Source organism: Chenopodium quinoa, unplaced genomic scaffold, assembly GCF_001683475.1.
Source record: "Chenopodium quinoa cultivar QQ74 unplaced genomic scaffold, ASM168347v1, whole genome shotgun sequence".
NCBI classification, from domain to species: domain Eukaryota; kingdom Viridiplantae; phylum Streptophyta; class Magnoliopsida; order Caryophyllales; family Amaranthaceae; genus Chenopodium; species Chenopodium quinoa.
The window spans coordinates 1,335,566-1,351,512 of record NW_018742556.1 but is presented as its reverse complement, the minus strand read 5'-3'; the positions used below and the strand labels follow the sequence as shown (position 1 = coordinate 1,351,512).

Genomic DNA, 15,947 nt, shown 5'->3' with positions numbered 1-15,947 from the left:
ATACTCATTGTTAAAATGGATTATTAATCGAAATTGATGAAATAAAGGTACACACTGCTTGAATTACAAACTTGCTTAGGTTTAATTGTTCAATTGTTCAAATCTAAATTGGCGAACTAAAATCATACCCTATTTGAACTATAAACTTAATAGAATGATCATTTGCATCAAGATGATTACGGTTTATTAATCAACATCATTTTTATTTTATTTTTATTTTATTTTAGCACATAAATGGCAATGAATTTGGGATAATCAATTTCATTTTCCCTTACGAGTGATTAATTAGTATTATTATCACGCAAAAATGAGGCATAATTTAGATTGGTTAGAAATGTAGCTAATTAATTTAGATTGGTTAGAAATGAATTAATTAATATCATGTATTAATAATTAGGACAAATTAATTTAGATTGGTTAGGAATGTATACTTGCTTGATTAGGCATTAAGGGGAATTTAGTGTCTGATTTTGTGCTTGATTACATTTGTGCACGTAAATTGGGGATAAATTATAGAATATGGTGAAGGGTACAGTTAGGGACTTAGGGTGGCTGCTTAGTGCTAGGGTGGCTTGCCCATGCCTCAACTGTTCACTGAACAGTGAGAGGCTTTCCTTGTTTGGTGCAACATTGTCTTGCTTAGTACATTTGTGTACAACTTTAATACATTTTTTAATGGAGGCCCCTTTGCGGTATACTTGGCCATCTTCTTCTATATATACCTTGGTTTTATTAAGAGGCTTTGTATGGTTCTTTCTTCTTCTTATTGGTTTTCGTTGGTATGATTCTATTCTAAGCTTTTGTATTAATAATAAATAGTAAATAATAAATACATAATAACAATAATTAGAGCACATAGAAAGTCTTTGAAATTATGTGGTGGGTTGTTTTGTCATTAAGCTGATTAGCAGTGTCAATTTTGATTCATTGTTATGTAATGCAGCTTAAAAAAATGAACTTGATTATTGAACTTGAATAAGGCATGATCTGGACATTCTGGACAACATTCAATGTGCTACAAAGATTGGACTTTCTCTTGAAATCATGCTTTGGACATAATAATTTTCTTTAGTGCCGGTGTTCATTGTTCATGTTTTAATTTTGTTGTGATGTTTGAGTAATAACTCTTGGGTTTCACTTGAATTGTTGTTTCATGGTTGTATTGTTGTGTTGGTTTTTTCTATAGCTCTATGTTGAAGGATTTTCTTTATTATCTATGAATAATCTTATTGAAGGATTTTCCTCTGATTTATTGTTTACAATGTTGGCTTATTATTGAAGGATTTTATTCTGATTTATTGTTTACAATGTTGGCCTATTATTGAAGGATTTTCTTCTGATTTATTTTTTACAATGTTGGCCTATAATCTATTATTTACAATGAATATTCACGGGAAAATCCTGCAAATCTTTCAAGTGAAGGATTATTGAAGGATTTTCCTGTGATTTATTGTTTTCCCAATTCTTAGGAGAATCTGTTTGTTATAATATTATGATGGCTCTCGATTTAGTTGTGTTGTTGTGTTTAATTTTCTATCTATGTGGTTAAAAAGAAAAAAACAAATCATGTGTTGCTTGAATTTGCCATTTTCTAACAATAATTCTTCTTTTCCATTGTATTTGTAGCTTTGTCATAGGGTATAATTCAGTGCGATCAGGTTGATCAAACGTGTTCTAAGTCTGCTAGTATGTTACTATCATAAGATTCATTGATATTATATTCTGTATTATGGGTAAAGTGTGATATTGGTTGCTGAATTATTTATAGTATTATTGTGTTGTGGATGTTCCTCCATGTAAAGTTTGATATTGGTTGGTGAATTGTAAATATTCTTATTTTGCTGAACATGTTGGTCTTAAGTTGCTAACTTTGTTCTGCAATTGTATGCTATTACATAGAAATCTTTTTTAAGGCATGATAATTATAGTATGCTGAATATCTTTGTTCCATGTGTTGGTCAATATTTGTTATGATCTTAGGGACATATTTAGTATCATGGGAAGAATCTCTTCTAATTAGAGTTGATTAAGTCTATGAAATTGATGAAGGGTATGGTATTAGCAAGATGAATTGGAATTTAAAATGCTGCATGACCAGTATTATGAGAGGTTGTAGGATCTTTATGTAGAGTGTTTGTGTTTTAAAATGCTGAGTGAGAAAAGCTAGGAAGAGTGTTATTGTTGTGCATACTAGGTACTTAAAAATCATCATAAACAAATCCCTATGGCTTATTGCATTACACAGGTTAAGGCGTCAATGACTGCAACAATTTCCATTCCTCTTCAGCCATTGCTGGAGCAGATTACTGATTGTATAGGCCTTGAAAGACCGGTTTATGTAATTGATGATTTTACCTCAAACAAGGTTTCTGTTAGGATTAAGTTGAAAAATGGTCAGCAGACCTGTGTTTTCAATGGTGAGGGAGCAGGGAGCTTAAGGAAAGCATCTGAAAAGGCTGCAGAAAAGGCAATTCATGGGTTGATGGATTTGTATGATGTAGCTGTTGATGATTTTACTGCTGATAGAATTCGAACTTACAGGAGATGTGCCATTTTATTCAGAATGAAGCGACGCCAGTTACGACTTACAACTGGACATGGAACTGAGCCTGCCAATGAGTCTATTCCTGATTACAGATCTCACCTGCCTGTGTATTCTGTTGCCATTGTTTATAAAGCATACTTAAAGGTCGTGTTGGTACGCACTGGTGCTGCTATGACTCCAATTGTGACTGTTGAATTTAGTGGTGAGCAGTACTTTGCTTGGACTGTGGTGACTTTCTATCCAAGTGAAGATTTACCTGAATGCATATTTGGCGATGTACGTCCTGAGCCTGAAGTTGCAGAGCAGAGTGTGGCGAAGAAAGTGATATATTTGCTGTCTTACAACTACAATTTCAATATAGTTGATGCAAATTCTGGTCGCCATTCTATAAAGTGTGCCCTTTCCATTCTTGAGAAAGAGAAGACATTGACTGAGGAGGTGTGCAAACAACAAGCTGCAGTTCAAGGCGAAGTGTTATCTGCTGGTACTGAGGACCAATGTGTCACTCCTGATGGTAAAGAAGCAAGTATCCCTGCTCAAATTGCTGTTCCACGCCCTCCTAAGAAGCGTGTGTCACGACCATCATTTGGAGCTCCTTCCACTTCTGCTGTTGGGACTGGAAAGGTTATGCGGAGTATTCCTGGGGAGCTTGAGATTGTCTTTAAGTGCAGGAAGATTGGGTAGATGCCTGGATGTTGAATAGCTAGCCACTTTTTGGGCATCCAGTGTGGTTTTAGTTTGCTCAGTAATCTCTACTTGGTTGTGGAGCTTTATTTTGACCTTAGCTTTGGATGATGTTTGTCTCGTGTTTTTTGGCCAGTTGTTGATGCTAACTGGTGATCAGTAAAGAATATTAGCTGCACAAATGTATTTCTATTAAGACTTTCAATTTCCTAGCCAAAATGAAACTACCACTAGTAGAAAAATGCTCATTTACGTCGCCTTATTTGTGTCACTCATAGAAACAAATGACGCAAATAAGATATTTTGACAACCTTATAAGTAATTTGCGTCGGGCATTTATTATAAAGCGACGCAAATGTCAAACATATTTCAACTTATTTATATTTACGTCGCTTTTATAAGTAGGAGCGACGCATATAACAATGTTATTTGCGTCACTCGTTTATTGACAAGTAACGCAAATAACCTTTGTGAGTCAATTGCGTCATTTCTTTCTTTACTGAGTGACGCAAATGACCATTACGACTTATATTAATTCTCGCTGCCTTCTGCTGTTCGAACTTCAATACTCCAAACCCTAGAAAATTCAACCCCAAAATTCCCAGAAATTCAACATCAAAACCCCAAAAAATTGATCGGTAAAACCCCTGAATTCCTCATTGCTGCTTTGCTGCTGTTCAACCCCCTAAACGTCAGCGAATTAAGAGTAATACCTCGAGAAATTCGTCTTCATAACCTACCAATTTGACCACTAATAAAAAATCCCAGCAAATGTGAGGCAAAACCCCTTATATTCGAGCAAATCCGAGCAAAAATCCCCTACTTTCTTGCAAAAAATCTACCCAAAATCCCCACGAAATTCAATTGCAAAAAATCGAGCAAATTACCTTAATTAAATTTGAGCAAAATAACAATTGAAAGTTAGGGTTTGTACTCAATAATATGGAATTTTGGCTCTATTGTTGCTGAAGTTGCATATGCAAAATCGATTTCAAGCAAGGTAAGACCTCTTCATCTCTTTTCTTTTTTATCATGCACTTCAATCTACATAGATATTTGGATTCAATTGTAAATTAACTTAGTTTAATCTACCTATTTTGTTGTTGTTTTTTGCACGAATTCTAGTTTTACAAGCATGCTTATAAATAACAGCTTTTTGGGGTTCATATTCGAATTTAGGGTTCATATTCGAATTTAGGGTTCATCAAATATAGGATTTATACTCGATTCTAAGGAATTTTGGTTATGTTTTGGTGAATTTATGTAGTTGATTTCACTATTTTGGTTCTGTTTTGGTGAATTTATGTAGTTGATTTGGTGAATTTTGATTTTACTATTTTATTGATTTTTCTCCAATCTGACTGTATTTTCTTTTATGTTTTGCTGCTCATTTTACAGTTTTTTAAATCTGACTGTTTTTTTTTATTATTTTTTTTTAATTTTTATGTTTTGCTGCTCATTCTGGTTGATTTTTCCCCTGCTACTACTAAGAGAAGCTCTTTCCCATTTTTTCTTAGCTAAAAAATGTTCCATGATATACTTGGCCGTGAAAAGATAAACTATGACATAGTGTTTGTATTGAAATAATTTTACCAGGCCGTTTTGTTAAAAATAAACGACCACTTCTAGCCTTGCCTTACACCCCTCAAGAATATGAGCATCTGAGTTTGCTTTAACACACCCAAGGCACGGTTTCTTCCAGCTTGTAGCAGCATCATTTTGTCTCAGAACAGAGGGGGGCAGCAGAACCTTTTTAGCATAGCCATTGTAATCATGAACTATCCTTGCAAACCCCGCAGCCAGCAGCACACTATTCGGATTCTCACCTTGAAACATGATTAAATTCCTCCCTCTCCAAGCAGCCCACATCAGTGCGGCCATAGAACAAACTACTTCTGCATCATATTTCTTACAAAGCCATAACCATAGCTCCGCGAAATTATCATTTGGCGCATCTTCCAGGTTGGTTTTGTACTCACTGTAATGCCAAATTTCCTTTGCAACAACACACTCAAATAGAGTGTGATAAATTGTTTCATTCACACCACATAATTGGCAAGTAGCGTCAGTTGTAATGTGACGATACCTTAGTCTATCTTTCACTGCCATATTCCCCTTCACGGCACTCCAAAGAAAATGCCTTAATTTTGGTGGCCCTCTTGGTTTTTGTATTAAGAAAATCCTGATCGAATCGTATAAATGCCATTCTTGGTTTTTGTATTAAGAGGTTTTGCAAATAATTGGCATCAATCCTTTATTCCTCTGCTAGTATACTTAATTAGAGGAACAACTATTAGTATTTTCTTGGAAAGGTAATGTAGTTGTTTAAATAATTGTAGAATATTATTTTGTTGCTTTGATCCTTCATTCTCAACTCTGATTGTTTATTGATTAATTGTATTTGATATCAGGAACTGGTGACTTTATTTAAACTGTTTGCAAGAGAAAAAGGAAGTGGACTTCCATTATGGACTTGTTCGATCGTGTTAGGGAAAATCAAGATTTTGTCCCTAAATTGAATTACGCTGGCTTCAAATTCCATATTATTTATTGGATTATTTTGTTATAGTTCTTAGGCTTGAAATGAACGCATTTGATTTACCAACATTTGGGTTGGTTTGGTGCTTGTGTTATACTTATTAATTAATGATGAAGAGGTCAATATTGTTTTGTTGTAAACTTAGCGCATGTTGGACTCTTGTTTTGGATTATAGGCTTGAAATGAAATTTGGTTAATTGGTGTTGGGATGATGAGTATAATGTCTATGATATTGAGATGTAAATTATTGGACAGGTTGTTAATATAATGCCGTCATTCCCAATTTTATGGGTAGGCCAAATTACAAAGGAGATTCTGCCGAAATTTACATTTGTATTATTCAATAATATTGCATTTTAATTTCAATTATATTAGCGTTAGCATATTACTTTATACCACTAGTGAGGAAAACAGGTACTACAAACATATACAAGGCAATTATTATAATTAAAAAAAAAAATTCACCTCATTTGCGTCACCCATTAAACAAACAAGTGACGCAAATACAACAATTTTGTATTGTCTAGTCAGTCATTTGCGTCACTCCTATATAAACAAGTGACGCAAATAACAAACAAGAAGTTTATCAGAAGAGTCATTTGCGTCGCTCCTTTATAAAGGAGTGACGCAAATAACAAAAAAGAATTTTATCAGAAGAGTCATTTGCGTCGCTCTTTTATAAAGGAGTGACGCAAATAAGAGTCATTTGCGTCGCTCCTTTATAAAGGAGCGACACAAATGACTCTTATTTGCGTCGCGCCTAGGAGCGACGCAAATGACTTTTAAATCATTTGCGTCGCGAGCAGTTGCGTCGCAAATACACTATAAATGAGTGACGCAAATGAGCCTTTTTCTACTAGTGTACTTTAGGCTATAGTATGTAACTAGATGTTATGAACATGTGTGTTGCAAATCTGATCTTAGATTTTGCAACATGAATATCCTAATGTAATGGTAAAGTCTACCTTATTTTGCTGAGTATAAACAGTGTCATCTTACATTTAGCTTCTGTATTGTTGTGGTAAAACTATAACTACAATTCTTTGGGCTGTGGGCGTTTACAGGGTTATATCAGATAATGCGTACTATGTTGCAGCAAAGGCGTGGGCTTTTGCAGAATTACATCACATACTACATGTCAAAGAGAATGAATTGAAAGATGCTTTCATGCCAAGTCTAAAACATGGGTTCTAATCTCTACACATGCTTTTTAGTAATTAATATATGGATACATTCTATGCTTTTATATGCATATGCATGTGTTAGTTTACAATTAGTAAGAAGATATTTGAAAAAGAGCATATGTTCATTTGGATAGCTCAAAATATTAATATCCCATTCCATATATAGAGGGTGATCATTCTTTATAGCTTTAGTTTGTAATGCAAAAATACTTGCTGCAGAATCGAAGATTAGATCGTGCAAATTAGTAAAGCATAAAACTAAGGATGCAGAGTTTCCTATTGTTGCAAAGCAACCTGTGACTGTAGTGCAATGCCTGCCAAGTTCGCCTGCAGTAGCAACACGTAAATCAAAACGTTCTGAAGCTTCTATTAATGCTGGTACACGTTGTGTTAGATCAAGTTGTACACAGTATAACACCAAGCGTTTAAAGGGTTTAGAGCCTGGAATTAATTTGAGTGACCTTGACCAGGCCACAACTGATGTTCATAAGACTTCAAAAGATCCTAAAAAACGTGGCCAAAGAACAAAACAGCAAAATGGAGGTATTCACAGAATTTTTTCTTTCTTTAAATAACCATAATTAGTTTCAATGATCAGTTTCAATTACTGTTGTTCACATATTCTATTTATGTATCAGTTGAAGCTATTGCCTTGATATGTGATAGAGATGTACCTACTGAAGCTCTTAAGCTGTCTGCTCCTACATTCTGTTCTAAGTGTTATGCAAAAAGGTTTGCCTATGAGCCATTGTTCTTTTGCTGTCGGAATGGTGGTGTCCAGTTGGCTGAAAATCCATGGCCACCATAGTTGATTTGGCTTTTTACTTCTAAGGATAAATTAAGCGATCATTTTAGAGAGTATTGTCGCATGTATAATAATCTATTTGCATTTACTTCCTTGGGGGGATCCGTTAAAGCTGATACTAAGAAAGTAATATATGTATTCAAGTTGCACGGTCAGATATATCATAATCTTCCTGACTTATTACCTCATGATACGCGCCCCAAGTATCTGCAGATGTATTTCTATGATGCAGAGCATGAGATCAGGAATCGTACATCTACCTTTCCACAAGTGCAGCAAGAAATAGTTGAGCTCCTTATGCAGATAATGGAGTGCAATCCATATGCTCAGTTTTTCCGTTCACTGAGGGATATTCCTGTTGTTGAAAGCACTGAAATTCATTTGAACCGGAATCCAGTTCTTGACCAGAGAGTTTACAATGCCCCAACTGCAAATGAGGTGGCTGTCATATGGTCAGAAGAAACATCGTCTAGCAAATATAGCAGTGTTCATATTGTTGCTTATGGTCGAAAGGAGACAGATAAACCTCATCGAATTAAGCATTATTATGGGTGCTATGATCCTCTTCAATATCCTCTGTTGTATCCGCATGGAGACAGTGGATGGCATGAGGGTCTAGAAAAAATAAATGGAACTACCAGTAGCAGACACTTGCAGGAAGAAGTTTGCCCTCTAAAGTCAATGAACAGTTTGGAGGATATACTGGCTGAAGAAGAAGCAAGTGAGTCATCATTTTCTATTTTTTGTGCTTCTTTTTGGCCTAATAAGTGTTTATTTATTTATGTTACTATATAAGTATTAATACTCTTTGCAGTCAGCTAATGAGTATTTCATTAGGAATATTTATGTGTTAAACTATACTAATTTTTTTATTTAGTTCTCATTCATGAGCTTATTAGCTAAAAAGCCTATTTTGTTGTGATTGTTAATTTTATATTTTATGTATATAATACAAATATAACTAATGGCAAGCGGAAAAAAGTGCAGAAGATTTCTTGTAGAGAGTATTATGCATATAAGTTGCAAATAAGACAGGGGAACTATTTACTGCGTGCTGCACGATTGCTGCAGCAATATATAGTTGACATGTATGTAAAGCTAGAGAACACAAGACTGGATTTTTTCCGTCAAAATCAAGCTGCCATTCGTGCTGATCTTTATCAGGGAATTCTTGATTGTTTTGAAAGCGGAGAAAATAATTCTGCAAATGTGGGTCATTATGTCATATTACCCCCTTCTTTTTTGGGTGGTCCTAGAGATTTACGTAGTAGATACTTGAATGCAATAACTTTGGTGCAGCGGTTTGGAAAATCAGATTTGTTCATAACTATTACATGCAATCCTAATTGGCCAGAGATTAAACAAGAACTTGCTCCTGGAGAGCTTGCCCAAAATAGGCCAGATTTAATTGCAAGGGTTTTCCATGCAAAGTTAATTGCTCTTAAGAAGCAAATCATGGAGGAGAAAATTTTTGGAGAGGTTGCTGCATTGATATATGTTGTTGAGTAGTAGCTCTTCAGCCTCTCATACGCAGTGTCCTCAGGAGCCGGAGACCAGACACTGCCATCCTCAATCGTTAAATCAATAATTTCATCACCCATTTCCTAAACAAAGAAAATTAATCGAATAAAAGAAAAACTAAACCTAGCCTATAAGAAAACCCCCAAACAGAGAAAACACAAATGGCAAAAAATAAAGTAACAAACTAACTTATAATATTGATTTAAACAAGAGGCAACAATCTTATTTCATTAATAACTTATATCACTTATTCCAATATATTTAGCAACTTTAATATCTTACACAAGTTAAAAAATTAAATTTCAATTCAACAAAAAAGTAAATAATTACTTATTTCAAGAAAAAAATAATAAAAAAAATAGCAAAGTCATATATACCCCTACAATTAGTCTTATACATTGTTATAATATAGAAAAATAAATTATTCATGTGATTGATAACAACTGTTTATGTAGTATATAAAACCAATAATAATAAAAATAAAAATAAGAAAATATTAATTAATTTAGAATATACATAACCATACCATTATTATATACCCTTAAAATTATTACAAACAATTCATCAATTTTCCCTTCTCAATAATACCTAACCCAATTTGGATGTCCTTTGTAAAATTTAAAAAGCTATACAATATAACTTAATAATCATCATATGCTATTCATTTCGTAATACAACCACAGCAATATAACTTAATAATCATCTTATACTAATCTGCATGATAATAATTTCACAAATTTCAACCATTGTTTTCTCCCTTTTGTTTTTAGATTAGAAAAAACTAATGTGTATAATAATAATTATCAAATTACACATGATGCATACATGATTCATAAATTATAACTGAGAATACTTGTAAAAACAAATCAGACACATCGGCAACGATTAGTTCTTTACTGATTTCTCAACAAAATGAACAAACTCCAATTTTAAATTATAGATTAGTATTTCTAAACATATATTGCACAACTAGACCATTCAATACAACACATAAACTTCAAAACAAGCTTCCATTTCATGCACCTAGACAGATTACTTATTACAACCAACTTCTAACAGAAACTACTAATACTGCAACATATTAACTTAGTCTGCTTGCTTAGTCTTCTCCACCAAAAGCTCTACCTATCTCATTATCCCTGGCCACCACCAATGCCCCTTGACAGCTTCACCTTCTTCGTCTTTCTCAGCTAACATATCATCTTGGCTATCATTAACTACCATAACATTTTCAGCAGCTTCAGTTCTGTGCATTTGGGCTTTGCTTAATTGCACCACAGGCAGACAATTATTGTTACTGCTCTTCATGAGCCTCTTCCCTGTGCCAAAGTTCCTGATCTCCAAAATCTCATCTGATAATTTATTCAGCTTTCTTTTTAGCTTGCCTATTATTTTCTCAGCATGAACTCGAACAGCCCGTGCATCAGATAGCTTGCCCTTTAGCTTAGCTTCCCTAAGCTGTAAGCCCAGAAGCCTAGCTTGGACATTGCGGTCTTCAACAACTAGACAATCACTGCCATTTCTTCCCATGTTCAATGTAAACTAATGCCAGATTATGAAGTTTAATAGTTATGGCAGCAAAGCAAATACACTAACAATTGGAAAATAAACAAGACTAAGAAACCTATAATTTATAAAAAAAAAAGAATGGCAGGGAATAAAAACCTCCTCACTTATATAATGAATGGACTTTTCATTATTCAGGTTCAAGACTCACTCCTCTGCTCACATGCAAACCAAAAAAACACTGATGCAATACAAAATCTAGCATGCAATTAATCATCAACAATGCAAAGACCAGAAATTAGTACCATTGCCAAAAAGATATTATTGTGCCACTATAATTTAATCTTGATTCATGCAGTATTTCACTATTTATACCTCAAAAGACTACTAAGTAAGTTAATCACATAAGCATCTTTTAAAATATAAGCTATTCACATAGAAATTTCTTAAAACCAAAGTGTAAGCAATTAAAACCAACTGATAGCTCAAACTGACACTAGATCAATATTCTAACCATAGATAATTATTAATAAAAGACAGAAACCTATAATATCAAACTAGCTACTAATCCAAAATTTCCTTATTAGAGACCCATCATCTATCAATCTTTTGTTAAGTCTCCTTCATAAGTAACTACTAATCCAACTTCTTCTTACAGTCCTAATCCAAATGGTAATTCTTACACTGATTGTCTCTCAGTAATCCAAACAACCTCAACTGATTTTGAATTGATTTATGAATTTAAACACTTAATCCTTTGCTTCAAATACTGAAATTCGAACACTTTGAGAATTTTTTATTTGGAAGGGTCAGCCAGCTTGCCCTGTCCTTCCTAACCTTCCTAACAGTCCCAATCAATTATTTTTTTATCTTAAGGAGCTTATGTAATGATAATTATTAGAACTATCATTGAAAGAGGGTATATATCGAAAATTACAGTATACAGGCTGCTATGATTAATTTTTAGGTGTAATTATCGTGGCTTCTGTCTTTATATACCAAAATGTCGCCAGGTTTTTGTTTACGAATTTGGAATTTCCTCCTATTTGTAGACACACATTCAGTGATTCTAAACTTATTTTTCTACACTGCATTGCCTTTTTCATGTCCATCTTACGCCATCCATGCGTAATCTCCTTTTTGGTCTTTCTTTACATGAGAGGGCTTTAAAGCTCATTTAATTCCATTTTTGTTAATCTTAGTCATCATTCATGACTTATTTTCTAAGCATCTGATAATTGTGTTTCTCTATCGTATAAGCTCAATGTTTGCCTTGTGTTTATTAAACACTATTGTGAATGAGCAAATTAATATAAGATAATGCAGAGTAATCAAATTCAATGAAACAAAATATGCAAGGTGACCCTTGCTCATAAAATAGTATTACTCCCCTCTACATTCTGATGTCAACATGAATATTAATATACCTGAACCCACACCTAACTCAAGGAACCCAAAAAAACATCCCACACACATGCAACTAAATCTTACAGATCATGCCTACAAATACATCTGTAACCAAGTTATCAAATAATAACATAATTTTAGTGCTGATTGTCAATCCCCTATGAGTTTAGTCAGCAAGTGTATGCAAGTTTTGAAAAATCATAGCAGCTTTTACATCATTTGAAACTCAAAATACTAAGCATCACTCATATAATCACACACAATAGCAAGAACAAAATAAGTAATAGTTTTTATATCATTGCAATCTCATAAAACAATAATTAATACTAATTTACACAGAATTATTCTATTATACCTTTTAAGCCTTAAAAGTTGCACAAAGAGACAACCTTAAAGGAAGTCTAAAAAAAGGAAGTCTAAAAAACAATAAAAAGGTAAACAACACTTTTAATTCAATTTAAGTCTTTCTACTATTCAACTTCAACCTTTATCCACAGATATTCCTAACAAAAACCTATATTCTTATATTAAAAAAAAAACTAAAAATAAAGTTGAGCTCTTCTCCTCAATTCTTCTATTATACCCTTCAAGCCTAACAAATTGAAAAAAAAAACCACAGCCTTTGAAATTCATTTTTTAAAAGCTTTCCTTGCCTAAAAGTGATTTAAATTATACACTTATCAATAATAATGGATTCATTCTATGTACATGTACATCCAATTTTACCCCTACTTCAATTCTGTCTTCTTCCATGCTCACCTTTACTTAATTTTTTGCTTTTTTTTGTTGATTTTATACAAGTAATTTGTTTTTTTATTTTACATTGAATTGGGACTTCAATTTAATTTTTGTAGACACATTTATAAAATCACTATTACTAAAACAATGACACAACAAATTAGTAATAAAATTTGATGATAAGCTCAATATTACATAGTGATTACTCAAAAAATTTTCTAGCTCTAAATAATACTCTTAGATCACAATTGATTTAGTAATATACTACTAATCATCTTTCCACATTTCTAAAACTACAATTGTTTTAACCTTGGAAAGAAAGTAAATTGCAATGATCTTGACTTTTTAAATTATGCTCTTCATCTCATATGACAGCAAACACGCTCCACACAATATGTCCAATTTTTAACATTAGGATACAATTTAGAAAAATCATGCTCTTAGGGCATCAGCAAGAAGATACTCAAACAAGAAATCATGTTCAATCAGAGATCTCTGAGGCTAAGTTAGAGATTCTGAAAAATGCAATGTGAACATCAGATTTGCAAGACTTCACAGATAATATGTCATTCATTGATGGCTTCTGTACATATTCAAATCCACTTCTGCCAAATGCCATTAGCAGGAGCAAACATATGACACCAATAACTCAGTACATCAAACTGCACTAATCATAGCATAACTTATTGCATTCTACCAAAGTGAATAGAACAACTATAACCCCTTTACAATCCACTCCAACAATTGACTCCTACATGAGATCACTAACAACCTATTCCAACACATCCAATTCTGCCAAATACCATGAGCAGGAACAAACATATGACACCAATAACTCACCAAATCAAACTACACTAATCATAGCATAGCTTTATGGAGACAACAAATCAATATCAAACTCATTGCTCCACCATGACTATAAAAACACATCTTTTTAGATGAACTACATGTTAACCCATTGCAATATAATGATAATTGATAATGTGCCGCAATGTAGCATAGATAAGTAACCAGAAGAGCAAAAAGTTCAACTCAAAATTCACACTACGGAAGTATATTAAAATTTCTTTTATATAATTCTCAATGATAGACAGCAACTCAGCAACTACTCGGCTTATTTAAATGATTTCTACCAAGAATCAAACAATAGTATTGAATCATGAAGATTAGCACTTGGATTTCTATGCAGCGACCAAGAATCAAAACTAAAACACAGAGAACTTATAAAGGTTTAGATAGGAATTAAAACGACTATCACATCAAAATCTACGAAAAACATGACATACCCTCTTCAAAATAATGGTAAACCACAAACATTCATCACTTTCTTGTCTATATATTTTCATTCAATTCTAATAATATCCAATCTTGCTTCTACACAACAAATATGTATGTCACTCAAATAAACTGTTCAAATTAAAAAGGGAAAACACAAGCATCCATGTACTTGCTTGTGTCATATACAGAAGTGCATTCATTCAGCCGCTATCAATAAAAGAAACATAACAACATAAGCTATTCAATCTCACACACAATGCTCACAACAAAAAGTATTAAACATGCTTAATAAATCACCAGCAATATCTCAAAAACATTCATCGGCACCCAACTTAAATACATACTTGAACACCTACGTATCTTATCATTCTCACAGGCTCTTCGTCCTCATCAGGATCGCTGTCTACTTTAATTGGAGAATCATAGTTACTTCCAAGATCAGATTCTTTACCCTTACTCCCATGTTTCACCTCCTTGCCCCTCCTCTTCCTCTGTGCAACTTCAGCGCACTTGGCTAACTGCACATCACAGTCCTTCATTTCATCAAGCTTCTTTGTAGCCTCGCTTCGAACTTCCGCAATAGCCACATATTGGCCACGCAGATTATATTTGCGCTTCTCTAGAAATTTTCGGTACCAATCATCTAAAATAGTATCATCATCCTCATTTCCAGCCATGGCCGTAAGTTAATTTTCAATTGAAAGAAAGCAAAAATAAAATTGGAGGAAAAACGGGGATTTCGCTTTTGACGGAATACAGAACAAGGAAGACGAAAACAAAAGGCAAGGGTTTCCAATTTTCAACATAATCAAACAAATTTCGAGAACCGTGTGACGATCAGTTCTCCCTTTAATTACACTGCAAATCGTCGCTTATAAAAACTCGCGTCTTTTCATTTGTTAATCATACCATGCAAAAGAAGTCGTACTATTTCAAACAACGTACCTTTCCCAGCAAACACTTCTCTTAAATCATACATATAAATAACTTCAAAATAAATACCGTTTTCCCAACACTATACGTGTGCCAAAGTATAAATAAATTTTAAAACAACTTCTACCAATACTTGTAAGTAAATTATACTTTATACGCATAATAATAATTTTAAACCATTTTTAGCCGACTCTTATATTTTTTTAGAAATTTTTTTTAAAAACTTTTAAAAATACCTAACTCATATTATAGATCAAACCAATTCCACAACTCCTATCAACTAACCAGCATAGTAACCATAACACTACTTTTGTCCCTTCAATAATGGGCCCAATTTACAACCAATGCCCAATCAATATGCAATTGTCTACAACCTACAAACCTTTTCATTTCTACTTAAAAACATTCTACAATTAAAGATAATGTTAATGCCTTTGAATAACTAATATACTATATTTACTTATAATATAACCTCTATGACACTTTACATTTAGCAACATTATTATCACTTATGTGGTATATAAAAGCAATAATAATAAAAATAAAAATAAGAAAATATTAATTAATTTAGCATATACATAACCATACCATTATTATATGTCCTTCAAATTATCACAAACAATTCATCAATTTTCCCTCCTCAATAATACCTAACCCAATTTGGACGTCCTTTGTAAAATTTAAAATGCTATACAATATAACTTAATAATCATCATATGCTATTCATTTCGTAATACAACCACATCAAAATTATGCAGAACTATTGCGCGCGTAACGCGCGAGAGCGCGACTAATATTTTACAAAAC

General features: G+C 33.3%; 2 protein-coding genes and 1 long non-coding RNA gene across 5 annotated transcripts; all 3 read left to right on the top strand.

The window, feature by feature from the left end:
* Positions 1-3,668: 3,668 nt before the first annotated feature.
* Positions 3,669-6,072, top strand: LOC110720437. Its single transcript, XR_002511330.1, has 2 exons — positions 3,669-4,229; positions 5,641-6,072. It is a non-coding gene; the product is annotated as an uncharacterized LOC110720437 (long non-coding RNA).
* Positions 6,073-6,586: 514 nt separating this feature from the next.
* LOC110720288 lies at positions 6,587-8,657 on the top strand. 3 transcript variants are annotated; one of them, XM_021899289.1, is made up of 3 exons: positions 6,587-6,955; positions 7,172-7,495; positions 7,591-8,657. In XM_021899289.1, the coding sequence occupies exon 3, from the start codon at positions 7,821-7,823 to the stop codon at positions 8,550-8,552; it is 732 nt and encodes a 243-aa protein (XP_021754981.1). In that variant the 5' UTR covers positions 6,587-6,955; positions 7,172-7,495; positions 7,591-7,820; the 3' UTR covers positions 8,553-8,657. The 3 variants fall into 2 exon arrangements, with proteins under 3 accessions (XP_021754981.1, XP_021754983.1, XP_021754982.1); XM_021899290.1 differs by having other exon boundaries at positions 6,587-7,495.
* A 186-nt stretch (positions 8,658-8,843) lies between these two features.
* On the top strand, positions 8,844-9,266 carry LOC110720312. The gene has a single exon (XM_021899315.1). It carries the CDS (start codon positions 8,844-8,846, stop codon positions 9,264-9,266), a length of 423 nt encoding a protein of 140 aa, XP_021755007.1.
* The last annotated feature ends 6,681 nt before the right edge of the window (positions 9,267-15,947 follow it).